Source organism: Erinaceus europaeus, chromosome 13 (assembly GCF_950295315.1).
Source record: "Erinaceus europaeus chromosome 13, mEriEur2.1, whole genome shotgun sequence".
NCBI classification, from domain to species: Eukaryota; Metazoa; Chordata; class Mammalia; order Eulipotyphla; family Erinaceidae; genus Erinaceus; species Erinaceus europaeus.
Genome location: NC_080174.1, coordinates 28,861,958 through 28,886,196, shown reverse-complemented (window position 1 = coordinate 28,886,196; position 24,239 = coordinate 28,861,958). Strand labels below are relative to the sequence as shown.

Below are 24,239 nucleotides of genomic sequence, written 5' to 3'. Positions count from 1 at the left end.
ATTCCTGAATAGCTTCATACACCAGTAGGGGGATCTCCAAGACCTCCTACTGAGATTGATGCCTTAGCATCTATGATTCACCAAGGAAGAAACAGATCGATACAGGTATTAGGAAGGGAACTGGATTCAATTATTCTTCCTTTTTCTCTCATATACAGAGTGGCTCATATGCCACCATTCTCATTTTGCCATAAGTTTAATGGGTTTTCAAGGACAATTAGATAATCATTTTCCTTCTAATAAGTTGACAGCTTCCTTACCTCTTTTGCCTCTGCTAGTACCTAAACTTTCCTCTCGAGATCCCATCCCCTCTGCTCCTACAATCTTCACTGATGGTAGAAAAAAGGGAGCTGATGCCCTTATTTATTATCCAGACAAGCAATATCCCAAGTCTCTCTTTACTGAGCTTCCTGATAATTCCTCTCAGTACAAAGAACTTTATGCTGTTTTCCTTGCATTAAAAGCTGTACCAGAATCCTTCAACCTTTTTTCTGACAGTGTGTATACTGTTAACTTACTTCTATGGCTTGCTCGTGCTTATGTGAGATTTGATGACAACCCACTTTCTCCTCTCTTAATTCAAATTGCCTCTATGCTCTGTTCTCAAACCCAACCACTGTATGTTCAACACCTTCATTCCCACAGCCCTCTACCCGCTGCCCTGTCCAAAGGGTATGCTGCAGCTGACCGCCTCGCCTCCACAGAAATTCTCCTAGCCTCTGTATCTAATCCTGCTGACTTTCATCCCCTAACCCATATTAATCATAAAGGCCTTCGAGCTTGATTTCCTGATATTCCTCTGGCACAGTTGAAACGTATTCTTTCTATGTGCTCTTCCTGTGCAGGTCTAATCAAGACATCTGCTGTTCCAACTCTTGGGGTTAACACCTGTGGCTTAAAAGCCAACACCCACTTACTCAACTTTGGCAAACAAAAATATGTTTGTCTCAATTGATACCTTCTCTATGTTTATGTGGGCTACAGCTCAGACAGGAGTAAGCTCAGAAAAAGCTTATAAGCCATATACTCTCCTGTTTTGCTGTAATGGGCATACCTCTTCAACTTAAAACTGACAATGGTAATGCTTTTACAAGCAAACAAGGTTTTTGTTCCCTCTGGAATAATATTCATACTACAGGCATTCCCTATGATCCACAGGGACAAGGCATTGCCGACAGGGCCCATCAAACCCTTAAGGCACAATTAAATAAAGAAAAAGGAACATACCCCACCCCAATATCGAGCCAGCAAAAGCCTTAACTACATTAAATCTCTTTAATATTTACAAAAATTGAACCAACCAAATTGTGAGGATGTGGTAGAGCTTGGCAGAGCTTGACTTGAGGGGACATCCATCCTCTTTTCTTATCAGACTTATTATCTACATAACCATTGTTTTGCTGATAGATCCCCACCCATTCCATTCTTTTGAGCTACTTTCTACCTAAGACCCTCCCTGCCTCCAGGGTATTATTAATCCCACCAGGTAAAACCAGTTGCTAAGGAAGTTCCTACCTTTCCAGCCTCTTTTGCCTTTCTCCGCCCCTTTCCTATCCATTTCCATTTCCAACTTGCCACTTCCTAATCAATAAAGAATTGAACTGTCTCACGACCATGAATCTGTTCCTGAGTGATCTCCCTCACATCACTGAGTAGCAGCCCAGGCTGCCTCCAGTCAGGTTCTCTCCAACCCAGAGAGTACAAGCCTGTGAAGAGGCACCCCCACAGTACACCAACACCACCTGTCTGAGCCCAGGACTTTACTGTACTACCTTCCAGGCTTTGTCCTTCACCTTGTTTCATGGTATCTTACAGCTGGCTAGTACATACTGTGCACATGAACATAACACACCGCTCCCCTGGGTGGAGTGTTTGAGAATTGCATTGAATAGGTGATAATGATCCTCCCTGACTCTGCTGATCCAATGGGGCAGGGGTGGGATGGTGTATTTTTGCATGTTTTAGGATTTAAGATAAAGAATCAAGTACTTATTCATATTCCTTACATTTATTGAATATTCAGAGGTATGGGTTCAATTATATATCATGGAACTGTTATCCTTACAATTATTTAGACATATTTACTTATATATTAACACAAGATGGAGAGATAGAGAGACAATAATACAGAACATAACTCCTTCCCATGTAGTGCAGAAGATCACTCCTGAGATCTATTATATTGAACCACTAGTCTCTGCATCATGTCTCAGGTTACATCCCTCTCTCTAGTGCTTAGTACACAACTTATGCTCAAAAGATTGATTTCCATTGCAAATATTTCATGTGTTTGAAAATTAGTGAACATCTAAAGCTTTATTACTTTCATAGGGTTTTGCTTCACTGTGAACACATTCATGTCTACAAAGAGGACCAGAATACCGGAATGTTTTCAACACTGCTTACATTTATCAAATTTCTCTCCTTTGTGAGTTATTTCATGTTGACAAAGATGACTGGCCTGAACCAATGTTTTGCTGCTTACTTTCATGGAGTTTCTCTCCACTGTGATATCTTTCAAGTCTCCAAAAAAAAAAAAGTATCTTAAATAAATGTTTGACTACATTGTCTACATTCATGAAGTTTCTTTTGCTCCACTGTGAGTTCTTTCATGTAACTGGAAAGATCTAGAAACCATGAATGTTTACCACATTGTTTACATTCATAGGGTTTCTATACACTGTGAATTTTTTCATGTTTACTTGAAAAACTGAATGTTTCACTACATACTTTACACTAATAAGGTTTCTCTCCATTGATAATTCTTTCATGTGACCGAAGGTTACTGGAACAACTAAATGTCTTAAAGCATTGTTTACATTAATAGGGTTTCTCTCCTTCTATGAGTTCTTTCATGTGCCCAAAGACTACTAGACCGACTGAATGCTTTACCACATTGTTTACATTCATAGGGTTTCTCTCCACTGTGAATTCTTTCATGTGTCCAAAGACTACTGGAAGAACTGAATGTTTTACTACATAGTTTACATTGATAGGGTTTCTCTCCACTGTGAATTCTTTCATGTGTCCGAACACTACTGGAAGAACTGAATGTTTTACTACATAGCTTACATTGATAGGGTTTCTCTCCACTGTGAGTTTGTTCATGTTGCCTAAGATGACAGGATCGCCGGAATGTTTTACTACATAGTTTACATTTATAGGGTTTCTCACCACTGTGAGTTCGTTCATGTTCTCGAAGACTAGTGGAAAGACTGAATGCTTTACTACACAACTTACATTCATAGGGTTTCTCTCCACTGTGAAGTCTTTCATGTATATGAAGATGACTAGATTGACTGAATGTTTTACTACATTGTTTACATTCATAAGGTTTCTCTCCACTGTGAAATCTTTCATGTGTCCGAAGACTACTGGAAAAACTAAATGTTTTACTACATAGTTTACATTTATAGGGTTTCTCTCCACTGTGAATTCTTTCATGTGTTCGAAGATTACTGGAACAAAGGAATGTTTTACTACAGACTTTACATTCATAGGGTTTCTCTCCACTGTGAGTTCTTTCATGTATTCGAAGACTATTTGAAAAACTGAATTTTTTACTACATGCTTTACACTCAAATGGTTTCTTTTCACTGTGAATTCTTTCATGTGCCCAAAGATAACTTGAAGAACTGAATGTTTTACTACATTGTTTACATTCATAGGGTTTCTCTCCACTGTGAATTCTTTCATGAAATCTGAGTGTACCAGATTGTCTGAATGTTTTACTACATTGTTTACATTCATAGGGTTTCTCTCCACTGTGAGTTCTTTCATGTAATCTAAGTATACTAGATTGTCTGAATGCTTTACCACATAGTTTACATTCATAGGGTTTCTCTCCACTGTGAATTCTTTCATGTTGCCAAAGATGACAGGATCGCCGGAATGTTTTACTACATAGTTTACATTCATAGGGTTTCTCTCCACTGTGAATTTTTTCATGTTTCTTAAGAGTACTTGAAAAACTGAATGTTTTACTACACAGTTTACATTCATAGGGTTTCTCTCCACTGTGAATTCTTTCATGTGTCCGAAGACTACTGGAAAAACTGAATGTTTTACTACATACTTTACATTCATAGGGTTTCTCACCACTGTGAATTGTTTCATGTGTCCAAAGACTACTGGAACGACAGAATGTTTTACTACATTGTTTACACTGATAGGGTTTCTCCCCACTGTGAATTCTTTCATGTATCTGAAGATAACTGGAAGAACTGAATGTCTTACTACATAGCTTACATTGATAGGGCTTCTCTCCAGTATGAATTCTTTCATGTGTCCGAAGATGACTGGAAGAAATGAATGTTTTACTACACAGTTTACATTGATAGGGTTTCCTTCCACTGTGAATTCCTTCATGTTGTTGAAGATGAATAGAATAAGTAAATAATTTGTTGTATACTCCACATCCTTGAGATTTTCTACCATTCTGACTATCTTTGCCCTCAGAGATGTTCACTGTTGTATTACTGTAAAATAATGAACAATTAATGATATTTTAATGAATAAAACTGTAACTGATCCTATTATCAAAATGCAGGACATTATTTTACATAAGCCACAAAATCAGACACTAACAATAGATTTGACTAAAAACATATACCAAAGAAATCACAGATATTCAAAATTAAAAAAAGATCTCAACTTAAAAAACTTGGTCAAAGGGGCTGGGCAGTAGCACACCTAGCTGAGCACACATGCTACAATGCACAAGGACCTAGGATCAAACCCCCGGTCCCAACCTGCAGTAGGAAAGCTTTCGAGTGGTGATGGAGAAATGCAGGAGTCTCTCTGTCTCTCTCCCTCCCCCTTCCACTTGATTTCTGGCTGTCTCTATCCAATAAATAAATAAATAAAATAAAACTTAGTAAAAACTGAATGCTTTCATCTAAATTTATTATGCCAAAACTAATGATATCTTTACAGGTATTTTTTATGTATTAATTGAACTACTATTGTAAATAGCATGTTTTGGCTTTGTGTTGAAATTTTTCACTGAAAATACTGATCTTTTCTAGAAGGACTACCTCTAAGTAACATAAAAATATAGATATTCATACATTGAAGATATTCTTATTGTTACCAAGTATACTATTTTATAAATACTAAGTATCTCTGCCCCCTTTTTAAACTTTCCATTTCCTTCTTACATGTGAGAAAGATTTTCCTATAAAGTGGAGAAAAGACAGATGATGTAGAACATCATGATAGTACTTTTGTTGCCAGTGACCCAGATAGGAAGTTCAGCCATGTACATCACATACATCATATCTTAGTCAGTTGTCCTAGTCTTCTATAACCTACTCATTAATCTATTTGTGGCATCAATTTTAAATTTCATTTACTTAATAAATGTATTAAAAGGTGTGCTATGCAATTGTTAAGTCAGAAGAGAGCACACAATTAAGAACCCATGAGTCTACTTATACAGGGAAACCATGCAGACACTAGATCTCAGTAATTTACACAATGACAAAATTTTTGAAAACAATAGCTTTCTGAGTGGTATATCACGCTTTACTGTAAATGTAACTCTCACCTTTGTTTACTCCCATGCAAGTTATGCTGCTCTTTGGTGGAATGTTTTTGTATTTTTCCTAAAATTACAAAATATAAAAAGTATTAGAAGTTATACAAATAGATTGAATTTGATCATGAATCACAAGCAAACCTTTCTCACTTAATAGTGTCTCCATTTCTACATTGATGAAAAGCGATTTGTCTTCTACTTGAAAAATTAAGGCGATTAGAGTTACCTATTGAAAGAATGTTCCTCAAGTTTTCACACATCACATCTCTGTAGAGTTTCTTCTCTGAAGGATTTAATAGTGCCCACTCCTCTTGAGTGAATTTCAAAGTTACATCTTCAAAGGTCACTGAGCCCTAAAATATGTGCAATGTGTTTATGTGAGAAAATGTGAGTGACAGCAGATTAGCCATTCAGTCTCTACTTTAGGAATCCTGTGAATGATTGTCTCATCTGCAACCATGTCTTTGGGGACTTAAAAATCAAATACCTCTTAATCATGGTCTAGAAGTTGGTACATTAATTAGAACACTGGACACTCTTTCAGGAGGCCCTGAGTAAAATCTCTGCCATCTCATGTGACAGAGAGATATCCCTATTCTCACTATTCCCCCCCTATAGTTTTCTAATGAGTAAACAATAAAACCTTAGTGGCTGTGTAAGAGTAAAACTGATAGGGTATTCACATTGCCATACAAAAGGGCTGAGATTCAGTGTCCTAGTCCTCATATGCAGGAGGTGAGGCATTCTTCACAAGTGGTGGAGCAGTTTTGGATATTGTCTTCCTTATTTATAATATAAAGTTTATATAGGTAAAGAGAATTTGATAGGGAAGGTGAAGTTCAAGGTAATGGGATTTGAACCTATAGACCTGGGGACTCAAGTCTGGTGTGTCTCCTTAGTATCTTCAGTTCTTCTCATTAAAATAAAATAAACAGTGGTCCGGAAGGTGGCACAGTGGATAAGGCATTGAACTCTCAAGCATGAGGTCCTGAGTTCAATCCCCGGCAGCACATGTACCAGAGTGATGTCTGGTTCTTTCTCTCCTATCCCTCTCATGAATAAATAAATAAAATATTTTTAAAAATAACAATAAAATAAACATTAATTTTATTTTATTATATATAAATAATTTCCAACGACACACAAAGAGATAAGAGATATCTGTACTTCACTTTCTACCTCACTTTCCATATTAAATTATATTCACCTACATAAAACTCAAAAATACAAATAAGAAAGAAAATGGCCACTGGGCTTAATGAATTCATAATAAAGCCACAGTCATTAAAAAAAAAGATAGGATAAAAAATAACACATAGTGATTTTATGATAAGCTTGTTAGAAATGAAACATCTCTAGCCACACATAGCTCTTTATAAAATTAAAAGCTTGTTAGAAATGAAACATCTCTAGCCACATATAGCTCTTTATAAAATTAACAGCATTATGAAAGCATAAAAATTATACTACTTAGGGTTTACAGAAGGGGGTGCTACGGAGCAGCAGCAACTGTGTTTCTATCCTCTCCTCTCCCAGGTTAACTAGGAATATCAAAGGAGACCATCTGGGACTGCAACAAGACAGGACTACAAAGACTTCAGGAACCCACCAAATCACCAGTGAGTGCAAACATGTGTGGCTTGTGGACAGAGAGGACTATAGGGAGAGATTAAATGGCTAGTAACAGTCCGGCAGTTTTCCAGTTGAGACATTACCTCCAGTCTGTTTCACCAACAAAAAGATGGCTAAGGGAGGGCAGGACTCCCCTAAGACTCACCAATGCAACTGTCAGTCTCCATTGCTACTGCCCTCAGAATCTGGAGCAGCACCGGTAGTGGTGGTGGGGGATGGGGGTGGGAGGACAGACACGATATTGGTCCTGTGTTGACACCAGAGGAGAGTGAACTAACCAGGAAACTCAGGAGAAGATCTATACCTCGGTAGCCTAGCAGTGGGGCTGTGAGAGTCTCTTTGCATACCCACTGGATTATCTCTGCCACAGCCTGCTTTATCTCTTGGTCAGGAGTTTAAGCTAAGATTAAGGATTAAGCTAAGAAGCCTACTTATAGTTTAAAAGCCCTCAGGCTACCATAGCCAACAGGGTAGAAAAAGCACAAAAGAGGCTTTTAAACCACTGTGCTCCAACTCAGGGATTAAAATAATATTGAAACAACTGTCAATTTCCACAATTGTGAACCCTTTAATTACCTCACTTAGACACAAGTCAATCCAGGCAAGAGTGATCAGTAATTTGAAAAGTACTGAGAGAGCAACCTTGTAACATACTATATAAAATGTTGTTAAACCAACAAGAAATATTGGAAAAATGAACCAGGACAAGAGCCCAGCAAATAGCCCCACAAAGGGTGAAGCAGAAAATAATGAGGTCAACATCCAAACACTAGTTTAGTAAATAATCACAGGAGAGAGTAAAGAGTTGGAAAGAATTGTCATCAGAAATGCAGAAATAACAAATGAGACTCTGGAAGAAAACACTAATTATCTCAAGGTTATTAGAGAGACTGAAAGCTGAAATAGCTGAGTTAAGAACACAACTAGCTGAACTAGCTGTATCAGAACAGGGTAATAAAATAGATGAACTCCAAAAAATAGTAGAGGGGAGAGAGAATAGAATTAATGAGGATGAACATAGAATTAGCAAGATCGAGGACAAATTAGAGACTTCTAAAAAAGAAGTAAGAGATCTCAAAAAGAGATTAAGAGATACTGAAAACAACAACGAACACCTATGGATGACTTCAAAAGAGATAATATATACACAATATTGGCTTACCAGAGGAAGAAAGAGAGGGAGAGGAAGAAAGCATTCTTCAGGATATAATAACTGAGAACTTATCTAGTCTAGACAACATCAAACACATAATGGTTCAAGAAGCACAGAGGATCCCAAACAGAATTAATCCAGACTTAAAGACAGCAAGACACATCATATTAAAAAGAAAACGAATAAGGATAAAGAAAGGATCCTGAAGGCTGCAAGAGAAAAACAAAGAGAGTCACCTACAGAGGAAAACCCCTAAGAGTAGCAGCAGACTTCTCCACACAAACACTACAGGCCAGAAGAGAAATCTATTGAGTGCTCAATGAGAAAGACTTTCAAACAAGAGTACTATATCCTGCTAGACTGTCAATAGAGGCATGAAAACCTTCTCAGACAAGCAACCGTTGAAGGAATCAACTATCACCAAGCCTGCCATGAAAAAAGTTCTGAAAGGTATATATATATACAATTAGACCACCATAAATAGGCCATCTGTTAGAACAGTCAAAAAGTCTACAAGAATGGTGTTAAAGTATCTTCAATCTCTGATATCAATAAATGCAATGGCCTGAATTCATCTATGAAAAGGCACAGAGTAGGAAGATGGATCAGAAAACACAACCCAAGAATATGCTGTCTACAAAAAACTCACCTAACACAACAAGACAAACACTGACTGAAAGTGAAAGGATGGATAACTATCATACAAGCCAATGGCCTACAAAAAAGGGCAGGAACAGCTATTCTCATATGTGACATGATAGAAGTTAAAATCAATAAAATTGAAAAGATAGGGATGGGGGAGTTGGGTGGTAATGCAGCAGGTTAAGTGCATGTGGCGTGAAGCCCAAGGACAGGCATAAGGATCCCGGTTCAAGCCCCTTGCTCCCCACCTGCAAGGGAATCACTTCACAAGCGGTGAAACAGGTCTGCAGGTGTCTATCTTTCTCTCACCCTCTCTGTCTTCCCCTCCTCTCTCCATTTCTCTCTGTCCTATCCAACAACGACATCAGTAACAACAAGAATAATAACTATAAGAACAATAAAAAACAACAAGGGCAATAAAAGGGAAAATAATTAAATGAACATTAAAAAAATAAAGATAGCAATGGACACAATTTAATGCTCAGATGATCAATCAATCAAGAGGACTTAACAATTATTAACATGTATGCACCCAATAAGTAGCCATCTAAATACATCAAATATCTAGTGAAAGAACTATAGCAATATATTAACAGCAACACCATCATAGTAGGGAACTTCAACACTCCACTCTCTCAACTTGACAGATCATCCAGGCAGAAAATCAATGAAGACACGAGGAAGCTAAATGCAGATATAGATAAACTAGAACTATTGGACATTTTCAGAGTCATTCATCCCAAGAAACTGGAATACACATTCTACTCAAGTCCACATGGGTCATGACCATATGTTAGGCCACAAAGACAGCATCAGCATATTCAAGAGCATTGAAATCATCCCAAGTATCTTCTCAGACCACAGTGGAATTAAACTAACACTTAATCAACAAAAGATTAGTAACAGTCCCAAAATATGGAAGCTCAACAGTACAGTCCTTAACAACTACTAGGTCAAAGAAGAAATGAAGGAAGCAATCAAAATGTTTAAAGAGTTCAATGAAAATGAAGACACAAGCTATCAAAATATTTGGGGCACAGCTAAGGCAGTACTGAGAGGGAAGTTCATAGCCATAAAGCACAGATTAGGAAAAAAGTCTACGGCCATACCACCCTGAACATGCCCAATCTCGTCTGATCTAGGAAAAAAGACAAAACACAAATAACCTGATTGCACATCTTAAAGACCTAGAGAGGAAAAACAAAGGAACCCTAAAGCAACTAGAAGGACATAAATCACTGAAGTTAGGGCAGAAATCAATAACATTAAAAATAAGAACACAACAGAAAAGATGAGAAAAAGTAAATGTTGGTTCTTTGAAACAGTGAACAAAACTGACAAACCTTTAGCCAGATTCACAAAACAAAAAAGGGAGAACACCCACATAAATCGAATCGTAAATGAAAAAGGAGATAACACAACAGACACTGCAGAAATTCAGTATGTCATGTGAGACTTCTATGAACAATTATATGCCACCAAGCTTGAGAACCTGGAAGAAATGAACGATTTCCTAGATACCTACTAACTTCCACAATTAAGTAAAGAGGAACTATTTAACATGAACAGGCCCATCACAGCTAATGAAATTGAAACAGTTATCAAAAACCTTCCCAAGAATAAATGTCCTGACCAGATGGTTTTACAAATGAATTCTACAAAACCTTCAAAGAAGAACTAACACCTCTACTTTTCAAAGTCTTCCAGAAGATTGAAGACACTGGAATACTCCCTTCCAGCTTCTAAGAAGCCAACATCACTTTGATACCAAAAGCAGACAGGGACACAACCAAAAAAGAAAACTACAGACCAGTATCTCTGATGAACATAGATGCTAAAATATTGAACAAAATTCTAGCCAGCCAGATACAGTAGCGTATTAAAAAGTTTGTTCATTACTGTTGAATGTAAAGCATTAATTCCCCAATAAAGAAATAAATTATTTTTTTAAAAAAAGTGTAGAATTAGCTGAGGGATTGGAGGTACCTGGAGAGCACCGCCCAGATAATGGGAGTGGTGATAGGTGTGACTTGGAAAGGTGGAGGCGAGGTTTAGCTGGTAAAAGCTTGACCTGTGGGCGTGGCTTGCCCTCTGTCCGAGTCATCATGTGAGTATGGGCTCTACTCTACTCTCTCTCTGCCCTTTCTGCCTCTCTTGCCTCTCCCTTGGCCCAACATGTGAATGTTTTCAGTTTTCCCAAATAAAGATGAAAATTTCTGAAAAAAAAAAAAAAAGGAAAATGGAAGCACAGTGGAGTCAGTGAAACTAGAAACTCTGTAAAAACAAATAAACAAAAACAAGCAAAAAAAAAAAAAAAGCATTGCTTTCTCATTAAAGCTAACCTGAATATTCTATAATCTTCTGTTTCCTCCCACTCATTTAATTAGTTTTACCAATAAGCTGAGTATAATCAAACACTACATATTAGTAATGTTCAGGATTTATTACTGGTTATAGCAAAAACAACAGCAAAAGTTATTCAATAAAAAAAAAAAAGATTGTTCATCATGACCAAGTGGGATTTTAGCCAAGGCATGCAACATTGGTTTAATATACGTAAATCAATCAATGTGATCCACCACATCAACAAAAGCAAGACCAAAAACCACATGGTCATATCAATAGATGCAGAGAAAGCCTTTGACAAAATACAACATCCCCTTATGATCAAAATGCTACAAAAATGGGAATAGATGGAAATTTTTTGAAGATGGTGAAGTCTATATATAGCAAGCCTACAGCCAACATCATACTCAATGGTGAAAAACTGGAAGCATTTCCCCTCAGATCAGGTACTAGACAGGGTTGCCCACTATCACCATTACTATTCAACATAGTGTTGGAAGTTAAAAAGCTTCTGCACAGCGAAAGAAACCAGTACCCAAACCAAGAGACCGCTCACAGAGATCTTTACATGCCATACATCAGACAAGAGGCTAATATCCAAAATAAATAAACAGCTTGCCAAACTCAACAAAAGAAAACAACCCCAACCAAAAATTGGGGGAGGACATGCACACAATATTCAACACAGAAGAGATCCAAAATGCTGAGAAACACATGAAAAAATGATCCAAGACCTTGATTGTCAGAGAAATGCAAATAAATACAGCAATGAGATACCACTTCACTCCTATGAGAACGTCATACATCAGCAAAGGTAGTAGCAGCAAATGTTGGAGTCAAAGGAACCCTCCTGCACTGATGGTGGGAACGTCAGTTGGTCCACCCTCTCTGTAGAACAGTCTGGAGAACTCTCAGATGGCTAGAAATGGACCTTCCCTATGATCCTGCAATTCCTCTCCTGAAAATATATCCTAATGAACTCAACAAATCTATCCAAAAAGATCTGTGTACACATATGTTCTTAGCAGCACAATTTGTAATAGCCAAAACCTGGAAGCAACCCAGGTTCCAACAGCAGATGAGTGGCTGAGCAAGTTGTGGTATATATACACAATGGAATACTACTCAGCTATTAAAAAGGGTGAGTTCATTGTTTTCACCAGATCTTGGATGGAGTGTGACAAATTCATGTTAAGTGAAATAAGTCAGAAACAGAAGGATGAATATGGGATGATCTCACTCTCAGGCAGAAGTTGAAATAGTTGAAATCAGAATAGAAAACACAAGTAAAATCTGAACTGGAATTGGCATATTGCACCAAAGTAAAAGACTCTGGGGTGGGGGTGGGGTGGGAGAATACAGGTATAAAAAGGATAACAGAGGATGCAATGGGGGTTGTATTGTTATATGGAAAATTGGGAAAGCTAATCATGTACAAACTATTGCATTTACTGTTAAATGTAAAACATTAATTCCCAAATAAAGAAATTAAAAAAAAAAACCTCTAGAAGTAAAATAGAAAAAAAAAAAAAAAGAAATTATACTATTTAGTGTTGTGATATTGTAAAGATGTGGTTGAACACTGGCAGGGCCCAGAAACCACCATATTTCCATGTAAGTATTATTATTTACATATCAGTCTTCTGCCTTGTTTTAAAATGACTCCTGTGCCACCATATTACCCCCTCAGGGTATTGCCCTTCACCAGCTAAAACCCTAGTAACCATTGCTATGGAAGCTTTCTACCTTCCAAGAGTGCCTTGTATTATCCACCTCCTTTCCTAGCCAACCCTGTTCCTGACTTGCCACTTCTGGTTTTTACCCTATAAAGACTGCTGCTGTTCTGGTTTTGCTCTCTTTCTCTTCAGATTCCCGACCTGGAGAAGGGCAGGTGAGCATAGTGGGAGGTGGCCATTTTGGTAGCTACACGTGGCTTAAACCTGCTGTGCCTGCACCCAACTCTGGGGTCCCATGTGGATAAAGATTTGCGTTCCCGCTCCACCATGAGTTCCTGGTCTCCTCTCTCTCCTGAGATGCACCCCGACAATTTAGAATGATCATTCCACATTAGGCTTCTCTGTGTAGGGTCAGTGTCCAAAAAAATAGTTAAAAATGCTAGAATGTTATAGAAACAAAATAAGTATCAGGTGCAGGGCAGCGGTGTACCTGGTTAAGTGTAAATATCACCATGAAACAGGACCAAAGTTTGAGGCCTGCTTCCCTCCTGAGCGGGGGGACACTTCATGAGCAGTGAAACAGGCCTGCAGGTGTTTCTTATCAAATAAAATAGAAAGAAAAAGTTGCTTTCTGCAGCAGTGGATTCAAACTTCTCACACTGAGCTCACAAAATAACCCTGGTGGCAGAAAAACGAAGAGGAGGACTAGAAGAAGAACTGTTATCCAGTAATCTACATCCTCCTCTGTTTCTCTCTATAGTAGGAAGCAAAATATAATTTATAGATACAGAAAGATGCTATGGGGAGGAGGGAACCATTGTGGAAAGTCTGTGACAGTGACATGGTTTTATGTCTCTTAAGAGGAGGAGGGAGTTAACTCCACTTGGGAGGCTGAATAAACAGGCTCAAGCAGAACAGATTTAGGTCTTGGAGATCCACCAGTGAACAAATTAATTTATTTTTACTTTCTATGGTTCATCAGTGGGGCTTTATTCCTGTATATTTTTCAGGATGAAAAAGACAGAAAGATAGTCCAACACTGAACTGCCTGTCGTGTGGTGGGGCTCTGTCTCAAATGAAGACTGTATACTAAACTGCTAAGAGTTAAATCTATCTGTGTGAGGGAGTCGGTGGTAGCACAGAGGGATAAGCCCACATGGTGCAAAGTGCAAGGACCAGGGTTAGGATCCCTGTTTGAGCCCCCGGCTCCCCACCTGAAGGGGAGTCGATACACAGGCGGTGAAGCAGGTTTGCAGGTGTCTATCTTTCTCATTCCCCTTTGTCTTCCCCTCCTCTCTCCATCCCTCTCTGTCCTATCCAACAATGAGGGCATCAAAAACAACAACAACAATCAAAAACAAGAAGGGCAACAAAAGGGGAAATAAATAAATAAAAACTATCTGAGTGAGTTATTTTGCTGTTTGTGGAACATTTTATTTTAATAGATTGTTATTATTAATGAAATACAGATTAGCTCAACTCTTAGTTTATGGGATGGAATAAAGAATAAAAAGGATAGAAAAAGGAATACAAAGCTGGCTAAGGGAACAGATTAGCTCCCAAATATGGGAAAGAATGTAAATATTGTTAACTGTAAACCACACCAGTTTGCAGTTTGATCTGGGGCCCATATTCAGCACAGGAGCCTATGTAGCCTCTGCATCCCTGTAATGGTGGACATTAGAGCCTCAAGCAAAAAAGCCTTGTGCATGAAAAGGATGTTGTCTCCAAAAATCCACTTTCTTATACAATGCAGTGAGTTATTTACAGCCTGCCAGGACTGGAGTGAGGAGAGCATTGCTAGCTGTAAAAACAGCCTTCAATTTTCAGCACCACCTGAGGGAGATGACAAAGTATATTTCTCTTTTTACATAGAAGGGGAGAGAGGCAGAGAGAAATATGGAGGCCAAGGAAATAGGAGAGACATTGCAGAAACACACAATCACCTGTAAAATTTCTTCTTTTGGGGATAGGTGGTGGTGCACCTGGTTGAATGCACATGTTATAATGCACAAGGACCCGGGTTCAAGCCCCCAGACCTCAGCTTCAGGGGGAAAGCTTTGCAAGTGGTGAAGCATTGTTGTAGATGTCTGTCTGTCTTGCTCTATGTCACCTCTACCTTCTGAATTTCTGGCTGTCTCTGCGCAATAAATAATTACAGATAATTAAAAAAATTTTTAACCTGAGGGGTTGTGTGGTGGCACATCTGGTTGAACACATGTTACAGTGTTCCAGGACCCAGCTTTGAGCCCCCAGACCCAACCAGCAGGCAGAAAGCTTTGTGACTGGTGAAATAGGGCTACCAGGTGTCTTTTTGTCTATATCTTATCTATCACCCCTTCCCTCTCTATTTCTGACTGTCTATATCAAAAAAATAAAGATAGTTAAAAAAAAACAACTTTAAAACACCAGTTTAAAATAATATTAGGCCAGGGGTAGATAGCATAATAGTTATGCAAAGAGGCTCTCATGCCTGAGGCTCCAAAGTCCCAGGTTCAGTCCCGTGCACCACCATAAGCCAGAGCTGAGCAGTGCTCTGGTAAAATAAATAGAGCTAAAAAATATATTAGAGGGAGGGGGTAGATAGCATATTGGCTATGCAAACAATCAATCATGCCTGAGGCTCTGTCAAATCTCCCTGCACCGATATAAGCCAGAGATGAACAGTGCCCTGGTAAAATCAATAATAATAATATTAGAATAAATATTTTTGTTTTTTTTTAAATGAATAAAACCAGGACAGGGAATCGCCTCAAATTGTAGATCATTAGATTTGAGCACCTAAGCTTCCTTGTTAGATTCCCAGTATGTCCTAAAATTGTGTTATGGGTTCTCTCTCAATTTATCTTTTTCTCTCCCTTTATTAGTGTCATATGAAATGACTTCTCATATGTAATACAACAAATGAACCTTTATTTTCTTTTAAGGAATAGTACTGGATATGGTGAGAAGACACACCAGACTTTCAGATCTGATGTCCCAAGGACAATAGGGTAATTTCCAAGTATCTTCTAATTCTAGAACTGAGGAGATTTATGGTGTCACTTCCTTTCAGAAATTAGTTAAATCTTGAAAAAGGAATAAAAACATTTTTTGAAAAAGAATGTATTTATTTATTTATTCATGAGAGAGATAGAAGCAGAGAAAGAACCAGCCATCACTCTGGTACATGTGTTGCCAGAGACCAAACTTGAGACCTCATGCTTGAGAGTCCAAAGCCTCAGCCACTGCGCCACCTCCGGACCACGAATAAAACATTTTAAAATGAAATAAATTGGAGGTCAGGTGGTGGCCCAATAAGGGGAAAAAAACACATGATTCTGCCACCACAGGGGCGCTTACAAAGGAATGTAGAGACTTACTGACTAAATTAGTTGACCAATCAATTTTCTGGTAAGACACTTCTCTTAGATACATAGGAGAAAATTTCAACTATTAGATCCTGAACTCCTTTTGTACATATAGCTGTGATAAAAGTTAGAGGGGGATAGTAGAAATAAATTTACGCAGAAATTGTGTACCACTAGCAATAGTGATGAAAATATATCTCAACATGAAAATGGCTAATGCCAAGATGGTGCATAGTTTATGTGGTCTAGGAGTTAGCTCAGTGGGTGAATTGTTGGACTCTTAAGCATGAGGTCCTGAGTTCAGTACCCTAGCAGCAGATGTACCAGAGTGATATCTGGTTCTTTCAAGACACTGGCTTCCCCCCTTGCAGGAAGAGTCCCTTCACAGGCAGTGAAGCTGGTCTGCAGGTGTCTCTCTTTCTCTCCCCCTCCTCTCTTCATTTCTCTCTGTCTTATCCAACAACAATGACATCAATAACAACAATAATTACTACAAGAATAAAACAAGGGCAACAAAAGGGAATAAATATAATTAATTAATTTTTTTTAAAAAGATGATACATGGTTTTCTTTTCCACACCAACAAGTCTCTATTTAATTATCATACAACTATAATACATTTGAATCTAAATATCTGGGTATGACAAAGTTACAATACAACTTATTTCTCAGTATTCCAAAATTATTTCACAGGGTCTTTCTGGGGGCATACCAAGTAGAGACTACAAATGATCACCTGTGAGATCCCAGATGGGTGCAAGACGCATCTCTCCAACAACTATAGAGGGAAGTCTCACAATCATATGTGTCTCACCTCTAGTCCCATTTCTCTTATCTATTTATACCTCTCTCTCTCTCTCTCTCTCTCTCTATATATATATATATATATATATATATACATATATATATATAAAATCATGACATTAAACAGTGATGACACTGAGAACCAGTGATAATACTAATTGGAAAAGAAGAGTTTTAAGAGTAAGAAGTTGGGGAGATAATATAGTGGTTATGCAAAATACGCCCATACTTGAGGCTTTTAATCCCCAGCATCAAGATGAGCCAGAGTTGAGCAGTACTCTGGTCAGTCCCTCTCCCTCTCACTCCTTCATTACAATAAATTAAAAAAAAAATTAAGTTAAAGAATCCTGCTTCCACAGAGCTCTGCCCCACTAGGGAAATATTGAGACAGGCTGGGAGTATGGATCGAACTGTCAATGCCCATGGTTGGTGGGGAAGCAATTACAGAAGTCAAACCTTCCACCTTCTGTACCCCATAATGAACCTGGGTCCATACTCCCAGAGGGTAAAGAATACAGAAAAGCTATAGGGAAGGGGATGGGATATGGCATTCTCCTGGTGGGATTGTACCCCTCTTATCCTATGGTCTTGTCAACGTTTTCATTTTATAATTAAAAATTAAATATTAAAAAAATGGAGTAAGTGAAAAGAGAAATACAAGGGTGGGGGAGATAACATAAAGTTTCTGCCTGAGGCTCTCAGGTTCCAGGATCTATTTCCTGACCCACCATAATCCAGGGATGAGCAGTGCCCTGGCAGAAAGAGAGAGAAAGAGATAGAGATACAGAAATAAATATGATAGGCAAAACACAAACAGTAAATAAAACATGTATCCATTAAAATACAACTTATTCAAGAGGAAAAAAAAACAGACTCTGATGTGGGCAAGTCACTTACCCAAGAAGTGGCCATCTCTTCCTCTTTCCCTGAATGTCTTTCAGGCCAGAAAATGGAAGATAAACCACAGCAATAGCTTGAGACTCTGTTTAAATCTAGCAGCATAGCCTCTTCACTGGACAGTACGGCCCCTAGATGGAAGATATTGTAATGAATAAAAGGTAGCTAGCTGTTCAATGTTAAAAGAGGAGATTATGGAAACATTTAGTGAGTTATCCTGCCTATTAGGACCATCACAAAGCCCACAAATTCTACTGACATCTATTTCCAACCCTTTAATTTTTCTTCAACAAAAACACCCACAAAAATTTAGTGAAATGAGAGTCTGGTGGTAACGCAACAGTTTAAGCACACATGGCATGAAGCTCAAGGACCAGTGTAAGGATCCCAGTTGGAGCCCCCTTCACCTCACCTGCAGGGAAGTCGCTTCATAGGTGGTGAAGCAGATCTGCAGGTGTCTATCTTTCTCTCCCCCTCACAGTCTTCCCTTCCTCTCTGTCTTTTCTAACAGTGACAACATCAATAACAACAGTAAAAAAAAAAAAAAGGACATCAAGAAGGGTAAATAAACAAAATATATTAAAATAACTAGTAAAACGTCTGCTAGTTTTCTTATTTAATTCAAGTCTCACCTAAATACTGCTCATTGATATGGGGGGAGTGGGGTGGATGGAGCAAGATGGCAGCTTGAAGACAACACCTGGCATGAGCTCTGCAATGAGGCTGCTTTAAACTTGGGAATTTCAGGTGAGGGTAGGATTTCCAGGCCAGTGGCAAAGAAAGCATGTAGGAGAGCTCTAAGGAACCAAGGAAGAGCCCTATAACTCACACTTAGGTTGGCAAACGAAGGTGAAAAGGACAAAGGAAAATGGAGTTGTCCCATGGACTGTGAGTTGAGTCTTTCCCACTGCACACCAAGACCATCGCCCACACCAGAGGAGTAAGGGAACCAGCTACAGACAAGAGAACACTAAGGATAATTACTTTATCCACTTCACAGGTTGTGAAGTAGGTCTGAAGGTGTCTATCTTTCTCTACCCCTCTGTCTTCCCCTCTTCTCTCCATTTCTCTCTGTCCTATCCAACAAGAACATCAATAATAGCTACCAGAATAAAACAAGGGCAACATAAGGGAATAAATAAATAAATAAATATTTTAAAAAAGATAATTTCTTTATCAAAATACCTAGCTCCGTGGGAGCAATTCAGCGAAGGGGTTCTTCTCCCAAGAAAGACTTTTTTTTTTTTGTCAGAAGCTCGAGCTCAATCTGAGAGGCTGAATACCTGACCAATCTCTGCCTCTGCCAGGGGCTGTGAGAATAATGTCCTTTGGTTTTGCTTGGTCTAATTTATCATTTTCCTATCTCCGTTATACCTACTGAATTTAACTGATAGTTGTTTCCTGTGGTTGTGTGTTTTTGCTTTGTTTAGGAAGGGGGAAGGTTGTGTGGCCAATCTGGAATAGTCTTCTTCTTCTTCTAGCATTTGCCCTTCTTCCGTAGCCAGTCTAATCTAATCTAAAGACTGACTGTTAGGGATTTTTTTTTTTAACAGATTTTATTTATTAAGTATGAGAAAGATAGGAAGAGAGAAAGAACCAGACATCACTCTGGTACATGTGCTACTGGGGATCGAACTTGGGACCTCATGCTTGAGAGTACAAAGGTTTATCACTGTGCCAGCTCCCGGACCACAACAAGGACACCTAATTTTTGATAAGGGAACTCAAAGTATTACGTGAAGGAAAGAGGGTCTCTTCAATAAATGGCTCTAGTTCTTTTTCCAACTCTGACAGCATCTCCCCAGACAGTCAATACCTTTAGCCTACCTGCATGTTAGCTGACAGGCTCAGGCAAAAATTAGCAAAGTCATGGGCCCCTTGGAATATACTTACAATAGATTTACTAGCTTTTTCCAAAATGAAACATATGTGCTCAATCTGGCCCTAGCACAGTGATTTATACAAAAGATGTTCACACCAGAGGCATGCTGGTCTAAAGTTTAATCCCCAGCATCAGAACTGAGAATGGAGCAGTGCTCTGGTAAAACTGCAAAAACAAAGAAGTTTTAGGTTATTCTGACACTAAACATGGAACTCAAACAAGTTAAGAGAGACATGAAACTTCTTAGGTATAAAGTTAGAGCCTGCAGAGTCTTACGACTATTTGACTTTGAATCCCCACTTGCAATAATATCTGACTGTGTCGATGATGGAGGACACATGACCACTCTGTTGGCAGATGGAGCAGGGGACCTAGTTGATGAGCTCCTGTCTGATCTTTCGTTAATCATCTGTAAAGACAGGGCCCAGCAGATCCATGCACACCATGGCTACAGAGATCTCCAGGAAGGATGGAGAAGAGGACAGCAATGACTATGGGCCACTTGGACAGATAAGGGACACTTCAATGACCCCATTCCGAGGCCTCTGGGATGTTTTGGTGAGTGATGACAGAATCACCAGGTTATCAATAGCCCAGCAACTTGAGCTTGCCCAGGACATCTCTTCCATGATTTCTCTTTTATCTCCACACTGAAGAGACTGGGGTGTGGAGCACCACAAGGCAGCCTAACCTGAAATGGTCTAACTTACTTGAGCCACTTGTTCACCTTGCAAACATTTTGTTTATCTTAGCAGACTTACTGGAATGTGGTGACAAATGACTAGATTAAGACAACATGCACAGCATCTGAAAGCTTCTGTCACTGAGGTTCCCACAGGAAAGAGCCCCTATAAATTGGAATATGTCAGAACATATTTTTCAAACTATGTTTTAAATTCTTTTATTTATTTATTATTGGATAGAGACAGAAACTTGAGAGAGGAAGGAGAGACAGAGACATCTGCAGCACTGCTTCACCACTCATGAAGCTTTTCTCCTGCAAGTGGGGATCAGGGGCTTGAACCTGGGGCCTTGTGCACTGCAGTGTGAGCACTTGACCAGGTGCGCCACCACCAGATCCAGGAGAACATATTTTATGCCATATACTATATCTATGTAGTGATTGCCAGGTTACAGGTGTTGCAAATTCTACTGGGGACTATGGCCAAGGAAGTGACTTCACTTCCTGAGAGTCCCCTCCCTACATGCTAACTGTTTGCAGTCTTTACTATGGGCATATTTATATCAACATAGTCATTGTGACAGCTCCCTGCTATGTTCTGGGTGCAGCCTATTCAATCCAATGATAGATAATGAACCTCAGACAGACAATGATGCTGAGCAACTTCTGTTGTCCACATCTTTCTGAGACAAAGTGAGTATTATGCAGACACCCAATGAAAGGAGAACCTTTGATTTGCAGTCACTAACAAAAGGTAATCTCTACAAATAGCTTGTCTCTGTGTAGCTTCTTTCAATTTCTTTATTAGTGATTTAATGGTATTTCACAAAAGTCTAAGATTTTGGGTGTACAGTGATTTATAAACACCTATCTTTATAAATCACCACAGTCTACATCAATTTTGTTGTCTTCCACATGATAACCCCTATAGTTCTCAAGGACAGCCACCCCCCCAAAAAAAAAAAAAGGTTGCCAAGTGCAGTGGATAGGTACTATCGGTGGCAATTACTCTGGTGGCAATTTTGCAAAACACTGTCAAGTTACTAACAAATTAATATAGATTGGTTTATCCAACTCTGAACTGCACATGAATATGCACATGCATACATATTAAAACCAAACAGTCAATCAAAAACGATAATCTAGAATGATCTTGTTGAGAAAAACATATAATAAAGTGATCAGGAAGTCAGGCGGTAGCACAGCGGGTTAAGTGCAAGTGGTGCAAAGTGCAAGGACCGGCATAAAGATCCCGGTTCAAGCCCCCAGCTCACCAACTGCAAGGGAGTTGCTTCACAGATGGTGAAGCAGGTCTGAAGGTGTCTATCTTTCTCTCCCCCTCTGTTTTCCCCTCCTTTCTCAATTTCTCTCTGTCCTATTCTGTCGGTAAATTGTGAAACAATGACATCAATAACAACAATAACAATAAAAACAAGGGCAACAAAAGGGAATAAATAAATATTAAAAAAATAAAGTGATCAATGATTTTTCTGAAAATTTCGTGTCTAATCCTAAAGGGAAATTTAGGCTGAGTGACATTATTTCCTGGATGGGGGTAAATAGCATCATGGTCAGGCAAAGAGAATATTGTGCCTGAGGCTCAAATCCCAGGTTTAGTCCCCCACACCACCATAAGCCAGAACTGAACTGTACTCTTGTAAAATAAATAAATAATAATAATAAAATAAAAAACAGGTGGGTAACTAGAATATAATGTTTATGCAGACACTTTGCCTGAGGCTCAAAGTCCCAGGTTCGTTCCTCACAACACATACCAGAGCTGAGCAATAATAAAATAAATTAGTGAAACAAGCATTACTTTTCAAGTCTTAGTGACCACAGAAACCACTGAGTATTAAGGATAATTGAATCTTACCTATATATTAAAATTCACTAAATTAAAAAAAATTTTTTTTTGGTTACTGCTTCCAACAAGCCCATTTATAGAGTGCTGACAACCCCAGGGACATTGTTGGGAAAGAGAACAAATCTCAAATGATTTCTTGCCATTTTCATTCTAATGAAACAAAGTCCCTGACTCCCCCTAGAGCACTGCTCAGCTCTGGCTTATGGTGGTGTTGTGGATCGAACCTGGAACTTTGGAACCTGTGGCATAAGAGTGTTTTTGCATAACCAACCCCGTATCTCTTCTTTCACCCTACCGTTATTGCATAAAAAGCAGTGTGTGTGTGTGGGGGGGGGGGGGGGGACCAGGACAGTAGTGCAGCTGGTTAAGCGCACATGGCACAAAGTGCAAGCACCTGAAAAGGATCCCCATTCCAGGCCTCAGTTCTACATCTGCAGGGGGTCGCATCACAGGCAGTGAAGCAGATATTCTGGTGTCTTCTCTCTATCCCTCTCCCTCTCCCTCTCCCTCTCTCTCTCTATCCTATACAACAACAACAGCTATGACAATAATAACTACAAGAGCAACAAAAATGGGAACAATGTCCTTCAGGAGCAGTGGATTGATAGTGCAGTCACCCAGCCCCAGCAATAACCCTGGAGGGGGAAAAAAAAAAAAGCAGTTCCTGACAGAGGGTAGATAGCGTAATGGTTATGTAAAAGACTCCTAATGCCTGAGGCTCCAAAATCCTAGGTTCAGTCACCACTACCACCATCAGCCAGAGCTGATCAGTGTTTTGACAAAAATGAAATTAAATAAGTAAGACATGCAGATGTGCACACCTGAGACAATGGCTTGGAATTCCACTTCAATATTCCCTGAATCCACAACAAAAGTTAGAAGGCCAGATATTTCAAAACCCGCCCCCTCTCTTTTTCTTGGGAGTATATATGTCTGAATCGTGTATTTGCCTCTTCTCTCTCTCTCTCGGATTTATCTCAGTAAGTGCTTGCCTCCCTGAAACATGACTGATTCTCTGGTGATTCCTCATGTAAAAATCAGCTTATAACACCAGCGGAACTTTATGGTGGGACCTCTGTCTTCTTCCTCTTGTTCTCCCACTACAACCTGGACGAGTGACTCTGCAGCTTCAGCCAGGCAGAGAAAAGTTTTGGAACCTGAATGGTGTTTCCCACTCCCTGCCCAAGGAGCACACTGAATCGGGGACCCTTGCGATGGATCAGGAGGTAACGGTCAAGGGGGCTGCAGCCCAGCTGCAATGTGGACATGGCGGAATGACTGGGGGAGGAGCGCCCTGGCCACATGGCTGCCTCCCACATCATCGCAGCAGCTCTCCGGTGCAGCTCTTCCCATCTCGGTTCAGGTGAACTGCACTCACCATTGGCTGTACAGGCTCTGGGCTCCCTGAAGACTCCTCTCCAAATCCAAATCACAAGAAAGCAAGGGTTAGCTGAGAAATAAGTGAGAACCCCAGGAGTGGGGTCATTAGTGTGCTTCACTTCCTGGCTTGTCTTCTTTAACCACTACCAGCCCAGATGGGAAAGGAGGTGTCCACTTCCAATAGCTTAAAATATAATTGGATGGAGCACATGTCGCCAACACACCTCCTCTCTTGATTGGATAATACTCAGATCCGCCCAACACAGAAGCACGCCCCCAAACTAACAGCAGATCAAAACCAGAGATTTCTGAATGGCAGGAACTCTGTCCAATTGGCTTTCCAGAGATGGTGTGACTGGGGAACTAGCCAAGCAAGAAACCGAGCTTGA

The 24,239-nt window shown here is 39.4% G+C and overlaps 1 protein-coding gene across 1 annotated transcript; it reads right to left on the bottom strand.

The window, feature by feature from the left end:
* Positions 1-1,989: 1,989 nt before the first annotated feature.
* LOC103124694 (zinc finger protein 709-like) lies at positions 1,990-24,004 on the bottom strand. The gene is made up of 5 exons (XM_060205476.1): positions 23,849-24,004; positions 18,040-18,170; positions 5,766-5,892; positions 5,549-5,606; positions 1,990-4,478 (listed from the first exon to the last, which is right to left on the bottom strand). Exons 2-5 carry the CDS (start codon positions 18,142-18,144, stop codon positions 2,816-2,818), a joined length of 1,953 nt encoding a protein of 650 aa, XP_060061459.1. The 5' UTR covers positions 18,145-18,170; positions 23,849-24,004; the 3' UTR covers positions 1,990-2,815.
* Between the last annotated feature and the right edge of the window lie 235 nt (positions 24,005-24,239).

Excerpts from the sequence above, each read along its gene's own strand:
- LOC103124694 (XM_060205476.1), bottom strand. The coding sequence starts at position 18,144 with ATGCTGCTAGATTTAAACAGAGTCTCAAGCTATTGCTGTGGTTTATCT. Across the intron at positions 5,893-18,039 it reads AAGAGATGGCCACTTCTTGG|GGCTCAGTGACCTTTGAAGA; the intron begins GTAAGTGACTTG and ends CACATATTTTAG. Across the intron at positions 4,479-5,548 it reads TTGCATGGGAGTAAACAAAG|TAATACAACAGTGAACATCT; the intron begins GTGAGAGTTACA and ends ATTATTTTACAG.